Genomic DNA, 13,121 nt, shown 5'->3' with positions numbered 1-13,121 from the left:
AAGGTATTAAAAGTAGCAGCAGTGGCAGCAGCAGCAGCAAAAAATGAAAATACGCAGCTGAATTGCCAGGATTAGACGCATTAATGGATTATTTGGTGTGTTGCTGCTGCTGCTGCTGTTGTTTGTTGTTTGTTCGGCTTGTTCGCAGCTGAGCGCTTTGTTTTGTTTTTATTATTTCTATTTGTATTTGTATATGTATTTGTATTTCAATGGGTGTTTGTAACTTGACTTAAATTATGCACATGAGTCGACAGCAGCAGCAACGTTTTGCAGTTGATTATGCGAGTAATGAAAGTTGGTTGCGCACTTGAAATTAACGCAAATAACTGCAAATTGCATGCCACATGCAATTGTTATTTGAATAGCAGCGAAACAGTAAGCAACTTTTCACAGCAAGTTTAATTTGCTGAAATGTTTGTCGAGTTCAATTCAAGGCAAACACTAAAACTATCTAGACGATCTTACTTGATAATATCTGAGGCGATTTCATAAACTTTAAATGCATTTTGTATTTCGCATTTGCTCTGCTCTCTTATCACTTTTATAATAACAAGAAAAAGCTGCTTTCTTTATATAATTTGCACTTATTTTATTCATTAGGTGTTCTTTTCTTTTTTTCGTGCGGGTGGGTTGAGGAAAGTCCGTGCGCTCGTCTTGAAAATTGTTCATTTCTTTTACAAATTACCTCATACTTCAATCCAATGAATAATGCTTGTCATGTTCCATTTTCATTTCGTGCCCCCCTGCCACAATTCATGCTCACTAGAGCAAATATCAACCGAAAATGTAATGAATTCTTGTTAGGCGCTGCCCAAAAAGAATAAAAATATGAAAGGCGGCAACAAAAGCTGAAGCAGCAGCAGCAGAAGAAGAAGAAGCAGCAGCAGAAGAAGAAGAAGCAGCAGCAGAAGCAGAAAAAGGCAGTGCTTGCCATTTCCGGTTCACAAAATATCCTTAAAAAGCACCAGAGAAGAAGAAAATGAAGATGAAGATGAAGAGGCTGTGACAGCGGGACTGAGCAACTGAAAGAGAGAGAGAGAGAGATAGAGAGAGAGAGAGGGGCTGAGGGAGAGTCTGAGACGGCAGCCAAGCAGAGCGACAAAGAAACCTTTTTACTTTCGGCATGTAAAATGGAAGCGCGTCGTTTATAACACGGCGCACAAATACAATTAAAAATTATGCTGCCAGACGCAGAAAGGGCACACTGCGGGTGTGAATGTGTGTGTGAGAATGTGTATGTGTGTGTGGCTGTGTTTGTCAATTACTGTCAAAAACTAAAATTGCGAGGGTCTCTCAAAGTAATTTACACTAAATTACATACGCACAACTGAGGCACAGGGCTTTCGTGTGTGTGTGTATGTGTGTGTGTGTGTGTGCGTGTGCCACAAAAGGCAACGGAAACAAAATAATGAAGCGGGCTTTTGTGCGCGCACACGGCAAAGCCTGCCAATCCTGTCAGCTGCTCCACTTCAGGTCGCAGCTTCACGACTTTTTGTGTGCATTTAGATGTTGTTGTTGCTGTTGTTGTTGTTGTTGCTGCTGCTGCTGCCACATGTTGTCATCTTTGCTACTCGACTTTGCACCGCTTTTCATTTGCTGTTGTTTTTCATGTCTGTTTTCTTCTTTTTTTTTCAGCTTGTCTGGCAAGCTTTTTAGCCCCTGAGGGGCAACATCAAGTTTTTGTAAATTTACTTTTCATTCAGCTACAACTTGATGCGTATCAGCTGTGTGAGCACAGCATATATCTATGTATATCCTTGTAGTTGTTAATGAAATGCAAATTTGTGTGAAAATTAATGTAGAAAGGAAAGTACAAAAAGGAAAATCCAAAAGAATTCGCGACCCTCGAGCTTAAAAGTATGCCACAAAGCATAGAGCAGCCAAGGAATGAACAGCGCTTCTTCACTTAATAAATTGACAATAAAATTCCAATGAATATATACAAAAGTGAAAATAATTATATTGAGAGAGTAGCTTGAACAATGCCTAATTAAATATGTTTAATTAATCGAATTAACAAGAGATTGAATTAGAACAATGACAAAGCTGACATGCAGAGAGACCTTTAAGGAAAGAAACTTTATTTAGGTACAAATTGTGCAGGGATACACGCGATCAGGGAAAGAGCGAGAGAGAGAAAGAGAAAAAGAAGGAGAGAGAGAGAGCGATAGAGATAGAGAGAGAGAGAGAGAGAGATAGAGAGAGAGAGAGAGAGAGAATGAGAAAGAGAAAGAGTTATAAGGTATATTGAATATGAGGTTGCTATGGAATGTGGAAATGGAATCTGCTAGTTGTGAGTGTGTATGCGAAAATACAATAGAATGAGATCTAGCATTAGCTAACGCTAATGAGTTTGGCTAATCAAATGTGGCATAAGAAATGATTAAAAAGCATTGCTCATATATAAAATGGAGGGAGTTAGACTCACTCGCTTGAGTTGAGCATAGAGTTGTTAAAAATATATGAAAATATCAATATATCAATATATTTTACAACAAAAAATGTACTTATATTGGAATATTTTTTTGCCCAAACTTCGAATATGTTTTTTTAAATATTGATATATATATATATATATTGTGAAAAAGTATTATTCTGACAATTAATAATGAAACAGCTAAATGAGTTGATATTTTTTCAAAACCTAAAATATTATCGATACGATATTTTAAATATATTTGACAACCCTAGTTAAACAGCTTGGAAGCAGCAACTATGATAGTTGATAGATCAACGATGCTTTTAGATGATCATCAATTATATATATTAAGATATATATTAATATATTAAGAGCAAAGCTAGCTTAAAGAAAGAGAAATAGTATATTGATTACGATATCTATCTGCATTCCCATAGCTTACCCCAGTCTGCTCATAACTAACACTGAGCGTGTATTACTCAGTCCCATAGACTCTTCACTTAACTTTGCCTTTAGCCTTACTTTCAGCTTATTGTGCATCAGAGGCTCTTATTAATTGAATCAGCTGAGGTTGCTCTTCTTGTTGCTCCTGGTTGTTCTGGTCAAGTGGAAGTTCTGGTTGCTCAGGTTGTTCTGGCTGCGAAAAGTCACACAAATTACGCATTGACCCTTGACCCGAAGACCTTTTCAATCAGTCGGCCGCAAACCTGGTCGACCGCTCATTTGTCACAAGCTGCTTTGCTTTTAACCTTTTTTTTTTGCATTGGCCACTTGGTTGTTGTTGTTGCTGTTGTTTTTTCTTCACTTATTTGCCAGCTCGTTGACAAGATTTTCCTTTTTGTTTTCCTCCTTTTGGCCTGGTTGTTTTAAAGCCGATTGCGAGCGCAGCTTTTTGCCTTTTTAAATAAACGTTAATTTTTAATGACAATGCCGTTTTAATATTGAACGTCCGGTGAATTGTTCGCTCCGTGTTTTTTTGCTCTTTCGGCCAGAGCCAAAGCCAAAACCCGATTTTAATATGACATATTTCACTGCTTCATTTCTCGCCCCATCTTGCTGCTCGCCTTTTTATCGGTATTTTTACTGCCTTGTGGCTCATCAAACGCAGCTGCTGTCGCTGTTTGGCTTGTGACAGCTTGTTTTTTTTATTTTTTGTTTTTCACTTTTATTTCTTATTTGATTTTGTTTTTGCCGCCGCTGTCGCTAAGCAATTCATAAAAATGCTGAATTATTTAATCAGCTTGAAGTTGGCATTTTTATCGCTTTGTGATTTGCACTCGCTGCTCTGGAAATTATATGCTTTACGTGGAAATCATTTTCCACCGCATTTCTGCCTGACTTTTACAGATTTTCTCTCCACTCGCGACATCTTGGAGCATTTGTTGCAGGTGTCAGGTTTATCTGTGGATTTGGCAGGTAGCTCAACTGTAATGCTGCACAAAGAAATTCTTGGAAATTTTTGTGGAAATTCTTTGTCATTGCGATTATATGTATATACATTTGTGAAGGACTCTTAGAGGTGTGTGTGTGGCAAATGTGTGGGCTTTAAGCAGATAATATGCATTTCTCTTCGCATAAGAGCGAAAAGTTTTGTGTTCCAGCTTAGCAATAAACAATGAAAGTTTTGCCGGAAAATTCATAGAATTTGAAATACGTAAAAACCACATTGATTCCGGGAATTAAAAACAGAATCTGTGCAGCTGTTTTAGGAAATGCTAAACAATATACAATACGCTATGCAATAAGCCAGTTGTCGTGAAAATTTGTTGCTTTTCATTTCTGAGAAGTGGGGAAATTTTTTGTCATTTTCCATAAAGTTTCTAACAATAAACAAAACTCGAAATAAAGCTCAACTTGTATAAATCAAAATTGATGGAAATTTATGTGTTTTCACAGCAGTGGCAAGTGTAAGTATGGGTATTCCCTTCACAATGCTAGTTATTATCGATAACTATTAAATATTGATCGGAACAAACTTTTGCTTACATTTCGATTGCAATTATTTGTTTGTGGAAAATTTGTGCGAAATTCAAGCATTTCCTTTTACAAATTCATGGCACACCTGTGCAAACAGGCAGACCTTCAGGGCATGTCAAAAAAATAATTGCACAGCTGCAGGTCTCTCTTTTTCTCTCCCTCTCTCTCTTTCTCTCCCTCTCTCTCTCTGGCTGTAGTCAATCTGCCTTTGGGCTTGCCATTAGCCAGATTTGCAGAGGTAACCAGAGCGTCTGGCCAGCCATGCATTATCCTGGTCTCTGCTATTCAAATATTGTTAGCTTAACCGAGTTGTCAATTCCGAGCCAATGCATTTGCCAACGTACAGCACGAAAAACAAACAGCGCCCCCTAGCCCTCCTTGCGTGTGTGTGTGTGTGTGTAATTTGAGCGTGTTTGTTATGGTTTTTTTTTTATTCACCTATTTTTACTTTAGTAGTAGTACGATTTTTTACTGTACTTTTGTACTTTGACAATGTTTATACAGGAGAACAGGTTTCCAGCTGGTTACCGACCGCTGGAGCTGCAGTTGGATACGAAACGATTCTGTTTGTAATGCGGCCAGCCAGCTGACGCCTGGGCACAAAAGCAAAGTCAGACGAAGGCGTAACTAGAAATTTTAGAAGCAAAAGCTGAAAACACACACACACACACACACACACACACACACACGCAGAACAAACAGTATTTCAATTGAATAATTTCAAGCTCTTTTCTTTTTTCTTTTGGCTGAGCATTAGAGAGGGTGAGAGGGTGTGAGAGGGTGCGAGCGGGTCTGTGCACAAAGCTAACAATCAGCGATGACATCCTCAGTGTCATCATCATCAGGCAGTGAGGCAGTGAGGCAGTCAGGCGGGCATAAAGTGCAAGAAGTGCATAAAGTTTACAGCTCTTTGTGAGTCGCATGTCATTTGTTGATAAGAAGGCATACAACTATGTATATCTATATCTGGCTAGCTGATATGGTATGGCCAACGGATGTTAGGCAAAGCCTCGCTGCTAACGGTAATTGTATAATAACATTAAAACTTGACGAGTTTCTTTTGGGGCACAGTCAAAAGCTGATTATGAAGTGTCACTATAAAAGTGGCTCTCAGCATGTGAGTGTGTGTGTGCGTGTGTGCAACACCTTTGTCCTGGTCATTCGATCAGCTTGGCTGCCGTCGCTGTTTATCCTGTCATCCTGTCGACCATTTTGTGCCGGATACATTTGCTCGTGTCATGTCATATATGGTCTTTCGCTCAATTCCATTTTCTTTTCTTCTTTTTGCCTTACTCTATTGCACACACTTTTTGCTCTCTATCCTCACTCTCTGTCTCTCTCTCTCCTCTTTTTTGGCTGCCTTTGTGACTCTTTTATCAACACTTCCGTCATTTGGTGCGATTGCCGCTGCAGTCCAGCGACTTGGTTTGTTGATTTTTCGTGTGCCAGCTGGCACAGCATTCAAACCCCCAGTCGCTACAGCTCCCCCTCCCTCTCTCTCTCCCTCTCTATCTCTCCATCTGTGTGTGTGTGTGTTGCGCTTCGCAGCTTCAGTTGTTTGGCAGCCGCTGCATTATCAATTGTATTTCTGCGAACAGCTAATGGAATTGAAATTGAAATTGTATTTGGTTTTGCGACTTCAAAGCATTTCAAATATTTATATTAAACGCTGCTCCTCGAATTGAATTTAGTTCAAAATAGACAGCGCAGTGCCTTATATAGCAATTTTTATTGAGTTAACTTGCATCGTTTCTTTGGTGTCTATATATGTACATATATATTTCTTAAATGAAGTATAGAAATTTGGCTAAATACATTGTGAAGCGACAGCAAAGAGTTTGTTTGATGATTTTTAATGTTAATGTTTAATACTTTTTATATTATTCAAGCTGAATTCTTAACAAGAAGATCTCGATTGTCTACTCTTTATTTTATTGTTAAAAATTATTTTTTAATAGAATATTCATTGAGCACCTTAACACAAGTTCTTTCATATATATTTAAATGCTTTTTAAAGTGTAGATAATTTTTGATAAATTGATTTTTAATGTCAATGAAGTTATATCCAGTGGAATCATAATATTCAAAAATATAATAAAATACTAGTCTGCCTCTGTCTGTCAGCTTTGATGGCAAGTTTTGCTCCATGTTTTATTTTATTTATAATTTTTTTATCTAGCTTATATGTATTTACTGCAAGGGTAATACTAAATACCTTGCCATAGTCATGTTCTCCTTTTCGCTTTTTTAAATAATTTTTATAAATATTATCTGAACTGAAGTGTATACTGACTTTATTTCATTTGAAGTAGAATAGATCATAGTTAAATAAAAATTATCCACCACTTAAGCTTTAGCTCCAATCATATATAAACTATAACGGAAAATGTGAATGATGCGCCAATGGCATATCAAATATTGCCTTTAAAATTTCATATTGAAGCTTAAGCATGCTTGAAGCTGAAATGTCTCTCGGAACTGCTTGGATGCGTATCATTAATCCAATGGCCGCCTTCGTGAGTGCGTGCGCTGCATTCGTTGTAGTAAAATTGCATTAACTGCGCGCAGCTGCAGCTGCAATGCGATGCAATTGCATTTCCATGCATTAAGTCTTCGATTGACAATTGTGGTTAATCAAATTGACACGCTCAAAGGCGAGCAGCTCTTCAACGAGCACTGCTGATGACTCTGACACGCCCCTCAGCAGTGTGGGCGGTGTCATATGTTTGCCGTGGTCAGCAAAGTGCTGAGAAGCTATTAAGAATGCAGTTAGCATTGCGTTAGACTTTCGAAAGCCTGTTGCTGGAGTGTGAGAGAGTGTGTGTGCATGCGTTGCATACTTTTAGGGCGTGGCACAAAAGTTTGTTGGTGCAAAATCAATTAAAAATGGGTTTTTCGCCTTGCAATTTGTTGCTGTCGCAGGCGTTTGGCATAAATTGCATGGCAAAAGTTTGCCTTTAAAGTCCGTGCGCTGTACCAAAGTTTCTAACGAGCTGCTGTCGAAGGACAGCCAGCCCAGCCGCACACAGGACACACACCAGACACGTGCTGACAGTTAGAGCGACACACCCACATTACATGTTTGACTGGGCGTGTGTGTGTGTTGTGTGTGTGTGTGTGTGCTCGTAAAATCCGCAAATGCTGTAAGACACTGGGCGCCAGTCGAGTCGTAAAAATGTGCGCCTTTTTCAAATGCGTCGTCAACTCGATTCACATTTGTATCTGTAGCTGTTGCCTCCAGCCGTATCTCTGGCTGTATCTCTCTTGGCCATATCTTTGGACTCGTGCTCATCTCTCGCTCTGCCAGTGGCTGTGGGCCACTTTGTTATACTTCGATTGGCATTTTTACATGAGCAGACCTTAAGCCAGCCCGTCAGTTCTGCGGCCCGCCAGCCCATTGCGTTTCCCTTGTCCATTATGTCTTGTGTCAACCCTAGCCCTAGTCTCAAGCTGCTTTGCTGAGTTATACAGCAATTGGCAATTGCTTTCCATTTGCCTGCCGCATTGCTACATAAACTTGTACATATATGAGACGCACACACGCACACCCACACATACATTTATATATCTTATACTTTTTCTACATTCTCACATCTCATACGGCTGCTTGTAAAACCAGATGAGCTCTTGGCCATGAAAGTTTAATGAGTCCAAGAGCTGCTGCTATTGCTACTGCTGCTGCTGTTGTTTTTCAGCGAAAGACTCTTGGACACTTTGTGGTCTCCCACATGCATAATGTTATCACTGTTCATGCATATGTGTGCGTGCGTTGTCTTTGCTCTTTTAATGTCATCGCTTATGACACGAAATTGTTGCTGATTCGTTTCGTTTTTTATGCGTAATGTCTTCTTTCTTAAAGTTCCTCACCCATTCTGAGTACCCAAATTCATGGAAAGAGATTTGCTGTTAACAACGGCTAGCCTTATATATTAAAGCTAACCCTGCACAATCCAACATTTTATGTGCTCTTGAATTTCTCATCCAGCTTACTTATGCATATAACTTTTCTCTCTTTCGTTTCAGGTAAGTTTTGACGCTGATACATTACACAAGTTCGAGCGAAAGGTAGAGTATATAATATGAAAATTGGAATTGAATTTGAGCAGAAGGCTAACTGCGGCAGGAATGCATGTAGAAGAAGAAGAAGTAGGAGAAAAACTTTTGGGTGTGGGTGTGTAAGAGCGTGAGAGAGAGGGAGAATTACTGATAGCAAATGAGATTAAATGAGAGAGACGTTTATATAGTGATCGATATTAAGAGCGATGGTGGAAGAAGAGAGATTAATAGAGGCATTTATAGAGAGCATTGCTTGTGAATAACAGCTGATCGTTTGATTCTTCACCTTCGGTTCGACATATCAGCCGAAGAAATCATATTTTCTGTGACTGACTGACTGTGATTTCTGATATACAACGTGCGACGCTCGTTTAGCCAACATCGTTTAGGGAGCAATACGATTGACGTTCGAGCAAACTATACAAATAATGAGATTACTTAGTAAGAGAAAGAAATGCAGAAAGAAATAAAATACAGCTGCTGCATTCATACTCTTTCTATACCACTTAAGGAACCTTTTCTTTATCCAATATTCATATGCACTGCTCTAAACTTGACTCAAGTTACCTAGGATGCAATCAGGTTAATAGCTTTGAAATGCCATACGCCAGCTTAGGCATTGCAACACTTCAAATGCTGAAAACAATATACCGTAGTAAATGGTGCAAAGGCTGCCTTATACACAGAGAAAGAGAGGAAGAGAGAGAGGGTGAGTGACTGAGAGAGTGAAGTACGTCAATTGCCATTCATCTTTTTCATTTGACTTATAAATATTTTGGGCCATGGCTTAAACAGAAATAGCTCTGTCCGATGCAATATTTAAAGCATGAAACTTACACTCACATTGCCAAAGAGTGTGTGTGTGAGTTTTGGGTCTGAGGATGCAAAACAAATGCTCTCGAATATCCATGTCCAGGTCCATTATCCATTAAACCGAATGCCAACCGCACATTTGTCAAAGCTAATTGCCAAGGCACCCTTTGGGGCCGACACGCTGCCCTACACGGCCAACAACAATTTGACTGAGAGAGAGCACACACACACACACACACGCACATACGCACGCACAGGCACGCAGCAGGGTACGCACTCAGAGACAGATGCACTTCAGCAACAACAACAGCAGCAAAAAAAATTGGCATGCTTGGATTTTTAATGGGCGTGGGCGTGGGCTGTACGTCCTTCCCAAGCCAATTGGATCAAGTATTTTGGGCTCACACACAAGCACATGTTTGCTTTTGTATTGAAATTGTGCTTATAACTTGGCAAAAATCGATGCTGCTCTCTGTTCCTCTCTCTCTCTCTCTCTCTCTCTCTCCCTCTCTCTCTCTCACTTTGCTCGTCTGTCTGTCTGGATCTGCATGTAATTTCATGCATTTTTAATGCAAGCCATGAAAATATATCAAGCAAACTTTTCTGTACGCGCTGATGGCATTAATCATGTATAAAGTTTCGCTTTGCCTAGCAACAACAACAACAACAACAACAACAAACACAGGCACACACCCACACACACACACCTGTATGTTTAGAGCAGGCGAAATCCATTTATTAGAGGCAACTAGTGCGCCTTGAGGCAAATATACATATATATATATTACGTATACACACATGCACACACTATAATAGCTTCACGTATGTGCTCAAGCTAAATCCTTTCGAGTCCTGCATATTTTGGCTTTGCTTGTTGATATTTTTCATTGGCCACTTGAAGCCGTTGCCGTTGTGGCCTGCAGGCTCTTGTTTTGGCCAACAACGTTGATGTTGATGTTGATGATGACATTGGACGCTGCAACGGAGGCATTTTGTTGCTGGCGTGTCTGCCACATGGCTGAGCATGATTGAGGGTGCCAGGCATGCCAGAGGCCCGTTTCAACTCCCCCTCTAACGCTCGCTCGCTCTCTCGCTCTCATGCTCTCTTGCTCTCTAATGCTGTCTCAACTTTGCTGTCAGCGTTCAACATTGTCGCCATTTTTGGTGTTGCAGCAACATGGCTGCGCCCTGCTGCTGCTGCTGCTGCTGACCCGCTGCTAAGCAAAAACCACTAAACATGAAAATTAGAAAAGGTGAAATTGCACGAAATGAGTTTATGTGCGTAGCAGAGCCTATTTACATGACCCTTAGATATGCACACATAAGCTGGCTACATACAGGCCGCTCGAGGCTTGAGCCACATTTTCTAAGCACAGCAGCGGCTGCTGTTTGTTTATGGTCGATGGGTAGCTGAAATTTGTGATAGAAATATACCTATACATATAAATATATATACATATATTAGACATTTTACAAACGTAGTTTAACTCAAGTTTCTTAGTTTGTACTTGATTTTAAATTAATTTATTGGGCAATTAAATATTTTTAAATTTTTATTGAGATAAACTTTGATTTTGTTTTAATTTATGCAATATTTATTGTTAAAAGTAATATTGTTAAATGTAAAATATACTAAATAAATTCACATATGCAGGAGCTCACAACTGAACTCCTCTATATGTATATGCTTTCAATAAAAATCTCGCAAAATAAAAAAGTAAATAAAATAAGTAAATAAATATAATAATAAAATAAATCATTCACAAAACTTTGTTTTGTTTTTGCTCTTTTTGTATTTCATTTGAATTATTTTTATATTTATTAATATTTTCTATTTATTAAATTTTTAATTTATTAAATTTTTTATTAATTAAATTTTTTATTTAAATGAATTATTTTTATATTGATTAATATTTTCTATCTATTAAATGTTTTATTTATTAAATTTTTTTATTAATTAAATTTTTTCTCAATAAATTTTTTGTTTAATAATTTACTGTGTTTATTTTAATTTTTTATTTATTTTTATTATTTTTTCATGATTTTTTTGCATACATTTTCACATAATATTATGTTATATTTTTATTTTATTTTCATATATTATTTGAATTTATTTAAATATTTAATATTTAATTGAAAATATACTTTTTATATTTATATAAGAATTTTATTAGATTGCTTTCATCAGTTTATTTTTTTCACTCGACTTTTCTTCTTTTGCTCTGAACTTTTAGCCAACTCAAAGAGATTTAGTTAAAAGCAAGCATTTGGTTAAATGTTTCATTGCCGTTCATATTTGTTTCTTTTTGTTTTATTTGTTTTTTCTTTTGTTTCATTTATCAAATCTGCAATGGCTCAAAGATTATTTAATCATTTATCACACAAGATTTGAAAAGTTAAGCAAAATAATGCATACGAGAGTTTCGACAAACTTTGTGAGTCGAAGAGGCAAGCCCCCGGCTAAACTAAGCCACTGGCTTACGCTCAAGAGGCAAGTGCCACCTCCGGACGTAATAACAACGCACGTGTGTGTGCGTCAATATACATATATGTGAGTCCGTGTGTGTGTGTGTAAGTGTGCTAACCTTGATGTTAGGTAGGCTCATAAAACGCGTTGCTTGATGCTTCTCAGCGCTGTAGGCGCTTGCCAGCCAACGGCCCATGTGGATTAGGCCGCCAACTTTAGGGGCAATGTGGGCGGTGTGGGCGTGACATGGCGTGGCATAGTGGGTGAGGCAGGCAAACGGAAGGGAAAGAGCTGAAACGCCGTTGCCGCTGGCAAAACGTCAGCAATTGCTTTGAGGCCGCCTTTTAGATGTCTCTGTGGCTGTGTGCGTGTGTCTGTGTGTGTGTGAAATGAGGGCTCTTTGGCGCTGCTTTTGGGGCTGAGAATTTGCGACGGCAGCTTTTTGGATCTAGCTGATTTACATGAGACTTGCCCGCATGTGTGGCATGTGGCATGTGGCATGTGAGAGCAGCTGACCTAACTGGCCATAAACATTTCCAAAAAGTATCTGCAAAGTGCATAAAATGTATCCATGTGTTAGTCTCTGTATCTGTGCAGCGTTAAAAGTTTAGAAATCATAGCGCATAGCATGACACTCACACACACACACATACATACTCGCAGATACACTCGCAAAACTGCCAACAGACGAATCCAGATTCCAATTCAGATTCTTGGTTGGGAGAGCTTTCGCCACGCTTCGCCAGTGATGCTGCAAGCTGCATAGACCCGGCTCTGCCTCCCTTTGGCCGCCTGGCGCTGCTGTGACGCTGCCACTTGTCAAGCAGCATTCCGATTGCTGTTGCTGTTGTTGTTGTTGTTGTTGTTGTTGTTGCTGCCGTTGTCGCAGTCAGGTTTTTTCTTCTTTTTTTTTTTTGCAGCTAGAAGATACAAATGTATCTCCGAGTCGCTGTGCAAAGAGACTGATAGCTAGACATAGGGCTGCGGTGCGGTGCCGTGAGCGGCGGACGGTGAGGGGCAGACGGAAGTTGCGGAGCATGGGGCGCACTTCAAACTATGCGCTCTGGCCATTTCGCAGCGCCTTTACGGTACTTTTGTTAGCTGCCAGCTTGGGAAACGGCCTTCGCTGGCATTTGGCTAAAAAGTTGTTTGCCTTTGCAATACACGACACGACCCTCGGCCCAAACTCTCGGCCCGGCCCGGCCCGGTCCGTTTCGCTCGTCTCTAAGTTTTCTTTGTTGTGCTTTATTTATTTTATCTACTCGTTAGCTACATTTTCCTTGCATTTGGGTTTTCTTATTCATTTTGGTGCTTCTATTTTTTTTTATTTTTTGGTGAGCTGCTTTTGGTTTGGTTTTCTGTTTGGCTGCCTTTGTCCTTTGTTTTGGG

At 39.3% G+C, this 13,121-nt stretch overlaps 1 protein-coding gene across 8 annotated transcripts in view; it reads left to right on the top strand.

The window, feature by feature from the left end:
* The window catches only part of shep (RNA binding motif single stranded interacting protein alan shepard), a 159,348-nt gene that overhangs the window by 25,274 nt on the left and 120,953 nt on the right, over positions 1-13,121 (top strand). For 5 of the 8 annotated variants that reach the window (XM_018100689.3, XM_089258983.1, XM_089258978.1 and 2 more), the window contains exon 3: positions 8,420-8,461. The exons of the other annotated variants lie outside the window; for them this stretch is intronic. In XM_018100689.3, coding sequence (XP_017956178.2) covers positions 8,420-8,461 — 42 coding nt within the window. The remainder of the gene's footprint in view (positions 1-8,419; positions 8,462-13,121) is intronic. 8 annotated transcript variants of the gene reach the window in all.

Source organism: Drosophila navojoa, chromosome 4 (assembly GCF_054131105.1).
Source record: "Drosophila navojoa isolate 15081-1374.11 chromosome 4, UAZ_NAV_1.0, whole genome shotgun sequence".
Lineage (NCBI taxonomy): Eukaryota > Metazoa > Arthropoda > Insecta > Diptera > Drosophilidae > Drosophila > Drosophila navojoa.
Note: the sequence above shows the minus strand (reverse complement) of the source record. Positions and strands in the feature narration are given on the sequence as shown.